This window comes from Mesocricetus auratus, unplaced genomic scaffold (genome assembly GCF_017639785.1).
Source record: "Mesocricetus auratus isolate SY011 unplaced genomic scaffold, BCM_Maur_2.0 Super-Scaffold_100009, whole genome shotgun sequence".
Classification (NCBI taxonomy): Eukaryota; Metazoa; Chordata; class Mammalia; order Rodentia; family Cricetidae; genus Mesocricetus; species Mesocricetus auratus.
Window position 1 is genome coordinate 79,318,270 of NW_024429193.1, and position 16,159 is coordinate 79,334,428.

The following is a 16,159-nucleotide window of genomic DNA, read 5'->3' on the forward strand; positions in this document are numbered from 1 at the left end:
ACTCAACTTTTAGTTACAACTCAAAGTAATTCTGAGCCCTGTACACACACACGTGCGTGCACACACACACACAGTGTACAATGACAAAATAAACATCACCATTTCAACCTAAAGGCATAAAGGTAGGGCAAATAGTGATTGGGCTAAAGCAATCTACCCATCTATCATGTCAAACACAAAATTCAACAACTCTGTCTTGTGATGATGATGGAATTTTCTGGACCCTAGCAGCCATAGATAGCACTATCCATGTAGTTTAACACACACATCACTCTATTTTAGTAAGTTCCAATCTGTGCATACAATTTCTTCAACAGATATTAGTTGGTTCTGGTACCCTTAATATCCTAGGGAACTATAAGGCAACATAGGTTTCACCTACACAGCTGCATTCAATAACTTCTGAAAATCCTTTCACTGGGCATCTGACTCTATATATTATAGGGTTTCAGCAGTTTTTTGAAAACTTGATGCAAGCCTAAATTATGAACTCTCAAATTGTATGTATCTGTCAACCCAAGACCATGTTGGTGTTGCCACCAAGATCTGCTGCATATTGAGATGTAATTTGGCACTTCTATACCACAATGATAATGTCTTCTGTGTATTTGGATGGCCAAGTCTGTGAATACACATCTTTAGGGAGTTGTTTTCAAGTAAGAAATATGTTTTCAAGTAAGAAATAAATTTGGTAGTATTTTCAGTCCAGGCTTTCCTACTATAAATGAATTTTCATTTCTGTAAGTTTCAGACTTTGATGGCAGATGTCTTGCCCACATGACACCTTTCTATTGTTCTTAGGAACAACATTATTTATCTCTTTAATGGCATTAAGCTTTTCAAAAATTATAGCTGCTTTTATCTCAACTGCCTTGTCTGCAACTTTAAACTCACTAAAAACATTTTCTTCTCAGAACATTTCACAGTGCTTTGATCTACTTCTTGCTGTCTCATGGGAGAACAAGAACAATGAGCAGTGTCCACACAATACACCTTGACCAAGGTTTCCCCTTTCTCATTTCCTTCACGTTCCTCCATACCTTTCCATCTATTCAACTCCATGCCTTCTTTCTTTCTCTTTAGAAAGTGAACAAGCAAACAAACAAATAAATTAGATTAAAACAAAAGAAAAACAGAGATAAAAACAAAACAAAGAAAAAGCAGGAGAAGTGCACACACACACACACACAGAGAGAAAGAGAGAGAGAGAGAGAGAGAGAGAGAGAGAGAGAGAGAGAGAAGGAGGCTAGTCATGACTTTTAAAACTCAGCTGCACTCAAGTTCTCAGAACAAGATTTCAGATTCTTAGCCAAATTATAACATAAGTATCTTCTAGCCCAGTTGTTACTAAAGGTGCTGTTCCCCTCTAACAGCTCATGATCTTGTCCTCTACCATGCAAATTTCTCTCAGCAGTCCTATACTTCAAATCCCCCACAACAACCCAGTAAGCTCTTAAGGCATCTAAAGCATGAGTAATGCAGATCCAAACTTAAGTATACCTCTTCCAAAAATAAGTTCCAAAGGACTATTAACCATATGGTTAGTTTTGTCACAGTAAGAGACTTCTTCCTTGGTACTAATTTTCTGTATTAGTTACTTTTCATGTTGCTGTCATAAAATTCCTGACAGAAACAACTTAACAACAGGCTTATTTTTGGGTCATGGTTTGAAGAACAGTTCATCATTCTGAGGAAGTCTGAAGAGGCTGGTCCCACTAAAAGTGGAGTCAGAGAGCAAACTCTTAAGTGCCAATGCAATGCATCATACATGTCCTTTTAAAAAAAATTCGGTCTGGGATCTCAGCCATGGGATGAAACACTCACATTTAGAGTGGATCTTTCCATACAAGTTAATTCTCTCTGAAAACAACCTCAGAGCAAACAGTAAGAGATTTGCCTCCTAAGGCATTTCCAAATCTCACAAAATGGATAATTAAGATAGAACAACACAGAATGTACATACCCATATTTAACAAACTCCTCCTATTACACTGTATTGTTTCACACACCGAAGATATTTTCATGTTTCTATCTCAATGTTGATTTTCATTTTTCTAGGTGTGGGATTTTAATGGATATTGTCACCACACACTAAATGTTGGACAAGATGGAGTTGTGGATATTTTACAGATCCTGGTTCTTAAGAAGAGTATCCTGGTTGTGGGCTGGGAGAGGTATGATATATCTATGTGAAATGTCAGGAGCGAAGATGAAGATGCTTTTATTTGAATCAGAATATAAAAGGAGAGCAAAGAAGTCTCATTTGGTTATGAGTAATTAACTTGTTAATAGCCAAGTAGGAGAGATGGAATGGACTGGGCATTTTGTGAATAAAATGCTGTAAAATTACCCAGATTGAGTGACTAAGGGTACCGTTTGGGCCTTTCTCCTGGGTTTGGAATTTTAGGTCTTATTTTCAAAATTCCAAATAAGTACGTGATGCCATTTCTTGATTTTCCAAGTGTCTCCTATATTGTAAATTCAAGAAACTCTTTCTAGTGGAAATTGCTTCTCCCAATTGTATAGGAAATGTTTTATTTTTCTTTTGATACATTTTAATACCCTGCATCTCCAAGTGTATCCACATCTCTTTTTCAAACACCTATGAACCACAGGTTAGGTTCATTACAAGAAGAGACCTATTCTTTGCTATAGGAGATAATAGCTCCCTGTCCCCTGTTCTTACCCCTTCTCAATCTTTGTGGAAATGCCCTCACACAGCATACTCTTTCTTCCCCAGGGATGCCATTATTAGGAAACTCATTTTTTTCTTTTACTTTATTAAGAGAACAAAGGGATCATAGATCGAGCAATTTCTATATCATTGTATAAACACCAGGAAAATTAAGTGTGCTCTGTTTTGGGAATTTATCACTTAGAATTTTGATAATTCACAAAATATTGCCGTATTAGGTAACTTATCTGGTATAGTTTGTCATATAATTATAACCTTTAAGCTAAGGTCCAGACATTTTTAGTACCTAGAAAACTAGCAGTGTATGTTGGGTGATTTTCTTTTCAATCGTAGGAAAGACATTTTATTTCTGAAATGATTATGTGTGGACTAACTGTTTTCAAGGGCAGTTTGATGATAAAGAAAGTGTAGACCAGATCATTCCACTTGATATTAAAGACCACTTCAATCATCCTTAGCTGGAAGGACAAGGCTTCTTCACATCCCTGGGAGCAATCATTATCCATAATCAAGTTACAACTCTTCAGCGGGCTAGGGCTCAGAGGTCTACAGCTTGGCCATGCTTATGAATAAATTTAAGTCTCTAATTCCATGGGATGGTGAGCACATGGTATCTAGCTGATTTGGTTTACATTCGGGAGAAAAAAATGAATAAAAACAAATTAAAAATTAATTTCTTTGTATTTTTAGATAATCATAGTTAAAAATTACCCTCCAAGATAATATTTCTGATTGCTTATAAGACAAAATTTAAAGTGTTTGATGTATCAAGTTATTGAAAAGTGGCCTAAAGAACATTTTGTACTGTGATATGTGTTAGTTACTTCCTGGGAACAGTGAGAAGATTTAGGAAGACTAAAATGAAAGAAAATTAGGCCTTTTTCATCCTCCTCTCCATTTTTTCCCCTTTCACAAAGTTGTCAGTCTTGGGTCCTTTATCTAGTGATTACATTAATGAATTATCAGTTATATTATGCAACATTTATAGATATGGATTTCAGAAACATGTTTTCTTAGAGACATTACATTAGGGTGAATTTTCCATGCATCAGACAGAGTCATTTCTGCTAGGATGCTCTTTAGCTCATAAAACCAAATTGCAACTACTTGATTATAGCTGAGGAAATGCAACCTGGAAGACAGATCAGTATGGTTCAGTGATTAAAGAAGGGGAAGTAAAGATTGACAATTATCTTATCCATGCTTTCTGGAAAATCCAGAGAGATCCTCTTAGGTTAAGGTGAAATTTAACTTCAGGCTCTATCTAAATATAGAGATTGGTTTGATAATTATACTCAGGAGTGAGTAGAAATTGCTTTTCTTGAATGAGGCACCTAAATACACTAGCTGATTTATTTTCTTCCTGGTGCTATGAAGCAGTGTGTACTTTACATACATTATCTAATTTAATCTTTACCTTCACCTTAGTAGGCAGACAATATCTTCCAGAAACCTCAAATCTCTGCTTAGCTGTTACCTCTAAGCTTACTAATCTACTCTTCTACTAGATATCTCTCACTGAAATCCAAGATTCAGCATTTTCAGAACTGAACGCATTGTTTACTCTCTTCCCTGAGACCACTTTCCTCTCTGATTTTGAGCTTCGTTTTATGGCTGCAGGCATAGACCTCCACCATTTTCATTGATTTTTCCTCCAATTGACAACCCAGCTGTCCTAAGGTTGGTCCGTTTTACAGCCTAAGTATTTGGAAAGAATACAGCACTATAGCTGTATTCTTTAGAGCATCGTGTCTGCTTGAATGAATGCTACAGTACTTAAATTTGTCATTTTCTGCCCATTTCCCAATACTTAAAAAGATCCTCTATACATCCTCATGTCTTTAGTTTTCTACCATATGTAGAAATCCCTGTCCTGTTTTTAAAATGTAGTTAATATTTGTTGTTTTTCAATACTTAATTAGACATCTTCTCTACTCAGCCATTCTATTTTACAGCTAAAATGGAGGAAATATGTTCTCCTCTTGTCTTCGTGCACATTATTCTTTTGTACTTTCTTGAACTTAGGAATACATATTCATAAATTAGGTGTATAGTATTCATAAATTATATACATTCTATTGGTTACATATTCTAAAATATTGTTAAGTTAAAAAGATATTCCTGTGATAGGTATGTGATATCTCTTATATATATATACATAAATGGTAAGTCTAATATATACAATATTCTTAATATATTTAAATGGTATTCCTATATGCAGAAATATTTATTGAATGAGGTAGTGGTAGACAAAGAAACTGACCAGTAGACAGCTGAATTAATCAAGCCATTGCTTGTTAGCGGTAGTAATTATGGACATTAAAACGTATTCTGTGTTTAGAATCAGGAGACAAAAAGCATTATTTTTACTCTTTATGGGGGAGAAAATTGAGTTTTGAAGAGGTTAGTGGGCAAGACAAGATAACAAACTGGGTAGGCAGCTGAACCTATCTCATAGTCTGTAGTCTCTCCGGCACTCTTGAATGGACTGTTTGCAAATAGAAGAATAAAACCATGGTGAGGTGCCCACTCCCCCGCACATTCATGCACATGCATTATAACAAATGACTGAGGAGCTTGCTTATCTCAAGCAAAGACAGTGAAACAGTTTCGTACATATGAAGAAACACACAATACTTGTTATCAATAATAGCACTTTAAAGAATAACTTAAATATATTTTCCTCTTTTCTTTCCATAATACGTGTAAGCCATGTCCAGATGGAAGTCATGGAGTTAGGAAATAGAGTGTGTTGATAGTGAAAAATTGTGATTTCTACTGTCAGCATATCACATCTGATTAGGAAATTTATCATATACAAGGCAGGGCATGGTAAATACTGTTGTAAACACAGCCCCAAGCAAAGGAACTCATAGATCTCATGTTCTTCCGGAAACCAATAACTCATATCTGCTATCATAATGAAAAAACCCAAATAAAACTGATATAAAGACACTTTAAGTAAATATACTTAGAAAAAATTGAACTGATAGAATGTCAATTCAAAATTATCTTATTGTATCATTGGTCATATTTAAAGGGAAAATTAGATGAATGGGTGGCCAGTTGGGCTTACATATGTTCAACCTAGACATGGTATGCATAGCGAGAATAATCAACTGCAATGGTTTAAGATTTCAAATTGTCCTAAACTTACATTCTTTCCTATTTACAGACCATTAAAAACAGGCATCTTCTGCTTTCCTATTTGTGTAGAGGAGAAATCTGTGTGTTTTCTGCCAGCTATATCTAGGTATAATCAACAAAAAAAAACAGTTTGTACTAATGTTTGCAGTATACAAGCAAATTTTTAATATCTGTACATATTGTGAAATGGTAACAATGAGTTACTATAACTATCACTTTATACTCATGTATGAACCTTTGTTTATGAAGATTTTATCACCTTAAAAATTTACACATACACAAATATAAAAAGAATATTTAATGTTATTTAAAGCAATTCTGAAAATATTATTGCTAGCCCACCCTACCAATATATAAAACTGTATACAAATACATGATTAATAAAGTTGTTTATATAATTTCGTCCACCCCATTTTCTCCCAAATCTCAATCTTCCAATTCCATGTGTACTTTTATATATGATTTTAGAAATTAAATCAGGTCACTTCAGGGTTTTTTTGGGTTTTAAAGTGTTTTCTAAATGAAATGATCTTAGAGATTTTAAGTTGCTTGGGAATAAAACTTAACTAAGAAAAGATATTGAGGTCTTTCTAATAATTGCCTTTCTAAGGAAGTAGCCCGATGTGACACAATTAATTTCTATTATTAGAATAACAATCAAAATGGATGGCTCTAAAGTTGTGATTCATTTTAAATTTGCCATTTGGAACTGAGGATAGAATAAGTATATTTGAAAGTCACAGATACTTCCTAAACCTTAATTTGTGATTATTTCAATGTGCAAAGTTTGACCTCACGGATTTTAAAAAAGAAAAAATCAGAAGAATAAATAAAAACAAATTGATTAGAAATGGGTTTTCTGCTTCTTATTGCTAATCTAATAAGCCATGGATCAAAGGAGAATTATTAATGAGACTTAAAACACCTGGGCCAACAACAAACACATGAGCAATCAACCTCACAAGCAGCAGGTCGCTGGCAGTGTTTTCTTCATAACCAGCTTCTCTGCAGCATGGCACAATGGCTCACAGCAATAATCTCAGGATTTCACCTATGAGGAATGGAAGGGAGCTGGAAAACTCCTTCAGTGCCAAATAACAAGTCTATCTGACCCCTAAAATGGCGGAAAACTGGCTCCTTCTGAAGTTTAATTTTGTTCTTGGCACAGTCCAAGCTTAACAAAAAAAGAGTTGTGTGAGGTGGGAAAGTGAGACCTGGATGTGGATTCTTGGGGTATTTTAAGGATCACTGCCATTTCAAATCAGAATTTCAGGTTAGGCTTTAAGGGAAAGGTGCCAGAAGGTCAAATGTTAAAAGGGCTATTTTTTTGTAGCATATTATGGAAAGCAATTCACGCCTTGGGTGCAGTGCACTGAATGTATCCATATTTAATACCGGAAACTTGGCAAAAAGACATTTGACATTGAAACTTGGCTTACACAACAGATGTAGGATTGACCTGTGTTTCTGACTTCCACTCCCTAGTCACCATTCCTTAACCTACTAGCAGAAAGAGAAACTTAGAAATATATTCACACAATATTGTGATAGCATACTGAATTTCAGAGCTTTTGAGTTTCTTATTTATAGTATCTTTCTAAGTCTCAATTAATGATATACATATTAAAATTATTATTTTTAAAATAGAGGAGTAATTCTTTTTTATTTATTTAAACTAGAAACAAGCTTGCTTCACATGTCAATCCCAGCTCCCTCTCCCTCTCCTCCTCCCCCGCCCCTCCCAGCTCCCCTAGCCCCTCACCAATCCCCACTCTATTCCGCAGGGAGGGTGGGGCCCTCTATGGGGGATCTCCAGAGTCTGTCCAGGGCAGGCCCTAGGCCCTCCTCCATGTGTCCAGGCTGAGAGAACATCTAGAGGAGGAAATCTTAAACTGTATTTGGTAGATTCTTGTACAATGCTTGCTATATGTACGAAATATTATTCTAGCATTGACAATGCAGGCCGAAAACTTTCAGTTTCATACACTTTATCGAAAGGAAAGGAACAAAAATCCCACAGTGAAGAATGTTACCAAGGAACATGAAGCATAGGAAGGAAGGGCGAATCCTGAGGCGGAATCACCACAGAAAGTTTACTTAAACAGATAGTTTCAGTTTCCCTCCTTCAGTTCAAGAAGCAAAGATCCCAGGTGTCTCTATACTCGTAATCTAACAGGATCTTTGAGGTGTGGCATGAATCTAATTAGTGAAAGCAAATAACTGAAGAGTTCAGAAGGGGATTATTTCTTCACAAGGTAGTTCTTACAGAACATTCATGGAGAATGAGTGGCCTGAGAAAATGATACATAGGATACAGAAACACGAGGCTCCCACAAAGGAAAACTAAACATCTGGAAATAGAGAACAACACAAATTCAGTTTGGGCAAGATGATTTGCTTCTGTAACTTATCCTTGGATAGTCCTGATATTTATAAACTTCCCTGTAAGACAGTAAATTTGAAACATAGTGGTCTATTTGTACAATTCAGATGGGCATAGTAAATTTACTATATTATATAATCTCTATTTTAATAAAATACTATTTCTTCCACGTTGTACAAAGAACATTACTTTATGGCTTCCTATGGCCTTTCTCAAAAGTTCATTCAAAATTCACACACACACACACACACACACACACACACACACTGCTAAGAGGCAATGGCAGAATAGGGAGAAATATTTCTTGAGAAGGAGATTAAGTCTGTATAGTTTTGGATCTGGAAAAACAGATTTTCAGATTTGAGTTTTTTCATGTGAGAGATGGAAGCCCAGGGAGTGATTTCAAGCAAGACTTCAGCCTCATCTTTCATTGTCTTGTCTCCTCTCCCCAGCATGCTTCTTTCTTCCATGTTCTATACACTTTTCATGGTCTGCGTAGTAACTATCAGCCCTCAACTGGACCTCCGTGATCTGAGCTGTGGACTTCAATGGCAGTTAATCGGTGCTGCTTTAGTACACACCACGCTGCACTTAACATTTTCTTCATTTTGGGCACCTGGTTTTAAATGTTTAAGACTTGCTGTGCAGGAGCAACATTTGCTTGAAGAATGAGGGGATATTAAAACTCCAGAATGTAAAAGTGAATCGAGTGTCAGGACAAAGATTTAATGTGGGGGAGAGTAGACTTAGCTGCAGTAAAATTGGGTTAGGGGTTTCTTACAGTTGTTCACTGGTGGGGTGGAGAACTCTGTACTAGGGAGCTCTAAGTGGCCATTTAAAGTGGAAGTGAAAAGAATGAATATGTCACACCCGGGTGATACAAATTATGTTTGTGAGCAGAGGCAAAAATGGCACAGCACAGGCTATAATGATGGTCTGGAAACCAATGTCTCCAATTCAGGATACAGTGTGGGAAGAAGGTGGCAAATTTTGATTTGTCATGTGTTAAGATATGTTGGTGATGGAAAGACAATATGTGTAGAATTACCAGCTGGCAAAGTGAAACCATTCAATCCTGCTAAACGTTGTGGATGGAGAGCAATAGAAGGCCATTTGTATTAGAATCCATGGTGATACATGGGATCTCTGAATGAATAGAGAGAAGGGGACCAATGGTGATAAAGAATGTTTAAAGCAAAAGATTGAGAGAAAGAAAGGTCAAGAAAATGGATACTTTGGAATGAATAATAAAGAAGGCAAACAGAAAAGCAAGAATTGTGTTGTGTACTGTGTGGGGAGGGACCCATGATAGTCATTCCTTTTTCTGAATAAACAGCAAGTGATATATAGATGATTTATAGACAGGTAAGTAATAAAATGTTGTCAAATATAATGCTCAATATATTCAGGAAAAAATGGGCTGGGTAGTTTGAGACAGTTAGCTGGAGTTCTTAATTGGACACTTTCTTCATGGATAAGCTTCTCATGGCTAAACTTCCAGATTGTTTTTCCAAAGGACTTTTATATCATGGTAACAAAACAAAATGTAACATCGGATAGAAATGGTTGGCTTTCTACCTGTGTTCACACTTGGGCTAGTTTCCAGTCCTCTGCTCTCACATGTTACAGACTTGGTAGGTAAGCAGCCCATCTGAGGGGCCTGGGAGGACACTTTGGGACAATCATACTTGGGTCTGGAAATGGAGAGGGTGTATCCTCCTTCCACAGACAATATCACAGCAAAGGCAACTGATACATAGCACTACCAATGTAATGTAGTTTGTTGACTGGAAGCAAGAATTTCAAGGAGGAAAAACAGTTTCTTGTTCACAAGTGAAAACTCGTGTTGGTTTGACAATTAAGTGGGAGAAGAAGCATGATGTCATCAGGGAGGGGAGGAAGAAGGACAGTGAGGACTCAAGCTATGGTAACGAATGGTCATTTGAAATGAGGGTAGACATGAAAAGAAATGGAGGCTTCATACTGGTTGTCAACAAGAGCTCAAGACACTGCGTGGGAATAGGTCACTGCTGATTCTCCCATAAACTGTTGTCTATGTTCCCTCCTTCCCTCCTAGGCATCAGACTATCGGCTCTATCTTTACTGCAGTCTACACTCAAATTTGTCAGCAGTATCTCAGGGCTGATTTCTCTAAAACTGTTGTTTCCATGTTTCTAGATCTCCTAACTCTTGGGAATGGCAGTTTTCAAACATTTTCTACAAATGATAGCTCTTAAAGATGTAGTGAACTCAAAGAGAATATTACAGGGAGTGATTACATGTAAACACCCTAAGAAGCAACTTTGATGAAAGAAACCATAATGATTTAATTTAAACTACCAGACAATATTTGTTCATAGACCCACTTTAGCTTTTTATTATTATTTCTATAAGACTCTTAATAGTTTCATGTGATGAAATTTTGTTTCAGGGTCTTGAAAACAGATAATTAATCTAATCAATAGATGCATCCTTGATTTTAATGGTTATGGAAGCATAATTAACCTTCCTACATTAAGCTGTTATAATTTATAGAGATTTAACATAAGAATTTTAAAGGAACTTCAGTGGGAGGCTTACTTTATTATGGATGACAAGTGATGATAAAATTTTGGATGGTATAGTCTTCCAGACTTTTCAAATTGCACCATTCGAGTGGATAATGGCTTCTCAATATCAGTACCAATTTTAGATTTGCAGCTGAATTCTGTATCATTTCACAGAGCAGTTACTGTGTTTCGACCCCAGAACTTCAATCAGTTTTCCATCCAGTCTGAAGAGTGGAAAGGGGGAATCCATCACCAAGATGACATCTTGTGTGCTGCATTTTTACCCCCGCAAACTCTTGCTACAGGTAAATTGAGCCTTCACTGGACAATGGAGTAGAGATAGTTTGTTGGCCTTGGGTAAATTCTTAAAACAAGTCTTTTCTCAACTGAAAAGTGAATAATGAAGCAGTCTTATAGCTCCTATAAATCCTTATTTCTATGGTAGTTAGGACCACCAGCTTCCATGGTTGTATTTGTCATTTCACACACTGGCTCTACTATTTAGTTACTGGATGATACTGTGACTTATTCAAACTTCAACTTATAAACCGGGCAGTGGTGGCGCATGCCTTTAATCCCAGCACTCAGGAGGCAGAGGCAGGCGGATCTCTGTGAGTTTGAGGCTGGGCTGGACCGACAGCCTCGAAAACAATACAGAGAAACCCTGTCTCGTAAAAACCAAAAAAAAAAAAACCCCAAAACAACAAAAAACCCCTTCAACTTATAGTTCTCTCTGGCTAAGAGTAGTTTGGGGGTACATTCTTATTTTAAAGCACAGAAAGTCAGTGTTGTTTTTTTAACCAAGTGGTTAAAATACAATAAACTCATTAGTGAACATTAAATGTGAATGTATATTTCATTTTTTTCAAGAGCAGTATTAGAACTTTAGGGTAAAAATCATACCTTGGTGGCACTCAAATCCTTCTTAATTAGAATATCTTAATTCTGTGGTTGGAGAGATGGCTCAGCAATTAAAGGCTAGGCTTACAACCAGAAATATAAGAATATCTTAACTCTCTTCCATATCTATGTTAGATGACATATTATTACTTCATAGGTATCTCATGGAACAAATTAACTCTTTGGCGTAATCTAACTCTTAATTCATTCTAATGCTCTCAGTTATACAGGGAAAATGTTCATCCAAGCACTTTGAACATAATGTATTTTGGATTCATAGTGGATAATAGTATATCTGCCATGGGGGAGCTGGAGTCTATTCCCTTATCTGATAGTGGGCTAAGTGGATTGCTCTGTCCAGAAGAGCACACAGTTTAATATGCTTGTTTCCCCCTCCTCTCCCCAAATCTTAGGAAGTCACCATATGTATGCCTGACCCAAACTCAGCTGTCCTTTGTGTTCCTCACTGGCCATTATCTGTCCTCTCAGTAGTTCTCAGTGACCACTGAGTGCCATTTGGACACTGCTGTGTGACTTTTCCACAGTACAGGCTTGGTCATGAATTTTGTTTGGGCTTTCTTCCTGTTCCTATAAAAACAGAACAGAACAGGAACAAATTACTTTCTGTAGGGAGAAGCGGAGAACCGGAGGAAACATTTCACAGAGAACTTGGAAGAAATGCAAAGAACTTTCTCTCACACACAAATAGTAAAGGAACAGAACTCTAAGAGTTTACACTTTTTCAGTACCTGCCTAGTGATAAACACTACTTTAAATACCACATAATAGGAAACATAGCAAATCTCCACAGATACAAAAAAATTGGAATAACCCCCTGCATCTTATCAGACCACCATGCATTAACATTAGAATTCAACAATAACACAAATCGCAGAAACCCTACAAAGTCAAGAAAATTGAACAATGCACAATTGCACCATCCCTGGGTAAAGGAACAAATAAAAAAAGAAATTAAAGACTTCCTCGATTTCAATGAGAATGAAGACACAACATACACAAACTTATGGGACACTTTGAAAGCAGTGCTGAGAGGAAAGTTTATAGCACTAAGTGCCCACATGAAAAAACTGGAGAACAGTCATACTAGAGAATTAATAGCACAGCTGAATGTTCTAGAACAAAAAGAAGCAAACTCCCCCAGGAGGAGCAGACGCCAGGAAATAATCAAATTGAGGGCTGAAATCAATCAAGTAGAAACCAGGAAAACATTGAGAAGAATCAATGAAACAAAGAGTTGGTTCTTTGAGAAAATCAACAAAATAGACAAACCTCTGTCCAAACTAACCAAAAGACAGAGAGAGAACATGCTAATTAACAAAATCAGGGATGAGAAAGGGGACATAACAACGGACTCTGAGGAAATCAAGAGAATCATCAGGGCATACTTTGAAAATCTGTACTCCACAAAATTTGAAAATTTAAAGGAAATGGACAATTTCCTGGATAGATATCACTTGCCAAAACTAAATCAAGAACAGATAAATAATCTAAACAGACCTATAACCCCTAATGAAATAGAAGCAGTCATCAAAAGTCTCCCAAACAAAAAAAGCCCAGGCCCAGATGGCTTCAGTGCAGAATTCTACCAGAAATTCAAAGAAGAGCTCATTCCAATACTCGTCAAAGTATTCCACACTATAGAAGCAGGAGGCTCACTGCCAAACTCTTTCTATGAGGCTACAATTACCTTGATACCCAAGCCACACAAAGACACAACTAAGAAAGAGAACTATAGACCAATTTCCCTCATGAACATTGATGCAAAAATACTCAATAAAATACTTGCAAACCGGATTCAAGAACACATCAGAAAAATCATCCACCATGATCAAGTAGGCTTCATTCCAGGAATGCAGGGATGGTTCAACATTAGAAAATCTATCAATGTAATCCACCATATTAACAATCTGCGAAAGAAAAACCACATGATTATCTCACTAGATGCTGAAAAAGCCTTTGACAAAATCCAGCACCCCTTCATGATAAAGGTCCTAGAGAGATCAGGGATAACAGGAGCGTACCTGAACATAATAAAAGCAATATACAGTAAACCAACAGCTAACATCAAACTAAATGGAGAGAAACTCAAAGCAATTCCTCTAAAATCAGGAACAAGACAAGGCTGTCCACTCTCTCCATATCTCTTCAATATTGTACTTGAAGTTCTAGCTACAGCAATAAGACAACAAAAGGAGATAAAGGGGATACAAATAGGAAAAGAAGAAGTCAAGCTTTCATTATTTGCAGATGATATGATAGTTTACATATGTGACCCAAAAAACTCCGCAAGGTTACTCCTAGAGCTGATAAACAGCTTCAGCAAAGTGGCAGGATACAAGGTAAACTCAAAAAAATCAGTGGCCCTATTATATACAGATGATGAAGTGACTGAGAAAGAAATCAGAGAAACATCACCTTTTACAATAGCCAAAAACAGCATCAAATATCTGGGGATAATGTTAACCAAGGAAGTGAAAGACCTGTATATCAAAAACTTTGTGTCTTTGAAGAAAGAAATCAAAGAAGATACCAGAAAATGGAAAGATCTCCCATGCTCTTGGATTGGTAGGATCAACATAATAAAAATGGCAATCTTGCCAAAAGCAGTCTATAGATTCAATGCAATCCCTATCAAAATTCCATCACAATTCTTCAAGGACCTGGAAAGATCATTAATCAACTTTATATGGAAAAACAAAAGGCCCAGGATAGCCAAAACATCCCTATACAATAAAGGAACTTCAGGAGGCATCACCATACCTGATTTCAAGCTCTATTATAGAGCTATAGTCCTGAAAACAGCTTGGTATTGGCACAAAAATAGGCAGGTAGACCAATGGAACCGAATCGAAAGCCCTAATTTTAACCCACACACCTATGAACACCTGATTTTTGACAAAGAAGCTAAAACTGTACAGTGGAAAAAAGAAAGCATCTTCAACAAATGGTGCTGGCATAACTGGGTAATGGTATGCAGAAGACTGCAGATAGATCCATGTTTATCGCCTTGTACAAAACTTAAGTCCAAATGGATCAAAGATCTCAACATACATCCAGCCACACTGAAACTTTTAGAAGAGAAAGTGGGAGATACTCTTCAACGAGTTGGTACAGGAGACCACTTCCTAAACATAACACCAGTGGCACAGGCACTGAGATCAACAATTAACAAATGGGACCTTCTGAAACTAAAAAGCTTTTGTAAGGCAAAGGACACAATCAAAAAGACAAAAAGGCAGGCCACAGAATGGGAAAAGATATTCACTAACCCTACATCTGACAGAGGGCTAATCTCCAAAATTTACAAAGAACTCAAGAAACAAGTCTCCAAAACACCAAAGGATCCACTTGAAAGGTGGGGTACAGAGCTAAATAGAGAATTCTCAGTAGAGGAGGCTAAAATGGCCAAGAGACACTTAAGAAAGTGCTCAACATCCTTAGCCATCAGGGAAATGCAAATCAAAACAACTCTGAGATACCATCTTACTCCTGTCAGAATGGCTAGAATCAAAAACACCGAAGACAATTTATGCTGGAGAGGATGTGGAGAGAGAGGATCACTCCTCCATTGCTGGTGGGAATGCCGACTCATACAGCCTCTTTGGAAATCAGTATGGAGATTCCTCAGGAAAATGGGAATTAATCTACCACTAGACCCAGCAATTCCACTCTTAGGCATTTATCCAAATGAGGCAGGTTCATACAACAAGGGCATCTGCTCCACTATGTTCATAGCAGCATTGTTTGTAATAGCCAGAACCTGGAAGCAACCTAGATGCCCCTCAACTGAAGAGTGGATAGAGAAAATGTGGTACATTTACACAATGGAGTATTACTCAGCAGAAAAAAACAATGGAATCTTGAAATTCGCAGGGAAATGGATAGCACTGGAAGAAACCATCCTGAGTGAGGTAACCCAGTCGCAAAAAGACAAACATGGTATGTACTCACTCATATATGGATTTTAAATATGGATCAGGATAGTGCCAGTCTGCACTTCCACAGATAGAGAGTCTGGGAAACAGGAAAGAACCTAAAAGATATGCATATATGCATAGTACCCAAGAGAAGAGGATGGAGACAAGATCCTCTGAATGGATGGGGAACAGGGCGAGGGGGGTAGTGGGACCTGGGAAGAGTAGAGGGGGTAAAGAGGAAGGGAGTTGGTCATGGGGGAACAGGAAGTTGAGGGGGTGGGGGTAAAATAGGGGGAAGAGGGAATCATAGGATCGAAGACAGATCAGGCACCAGAGTGACCTCGAGTGATCTAAAGGTATAACATCAATTGGCAAGCTAAGCAATAGTGGAAGGACCACCTCGAATGCCCATTCCTGATAATGAACTTGATGTCTATAACTATCCGGGAGCCTTCATCCTGGGACTGATGGAAGCAGAGGCAAACACACAACTAAGCACTGAACTGAACCCAAGGAACCCAGTGACAGAGAGAGATGAGTGATGAGC

At 37.3% G+C, this 16,159-nt stretch overlaps 1 protein-coding gene across 1 annotated transcript in view; it reads left to right on the forward strand.

The window, feature by feature from the left end:
• Window positions 1–16,159, forward strand: part of Wdr49 (WD repeat domain 49) — a 174,685-nt gene that overhangs the window by 99,852 nt on the left and 58,674 nt on the right. The window contains exons 9-10 of the mRNA XM_040752640.1: window positions 2,059–2,174; window positions 10,949–11,079. Coding sequence (XP_040608574.1) covers window positions 2,059–2,174; window positions 10,949–11,079 — 247 coding nt within the window. The remainder of the gene's footprint in view (window positions 1–2,058; window positions 2,175–10,948; window positions 11,080–16,159) is intronic.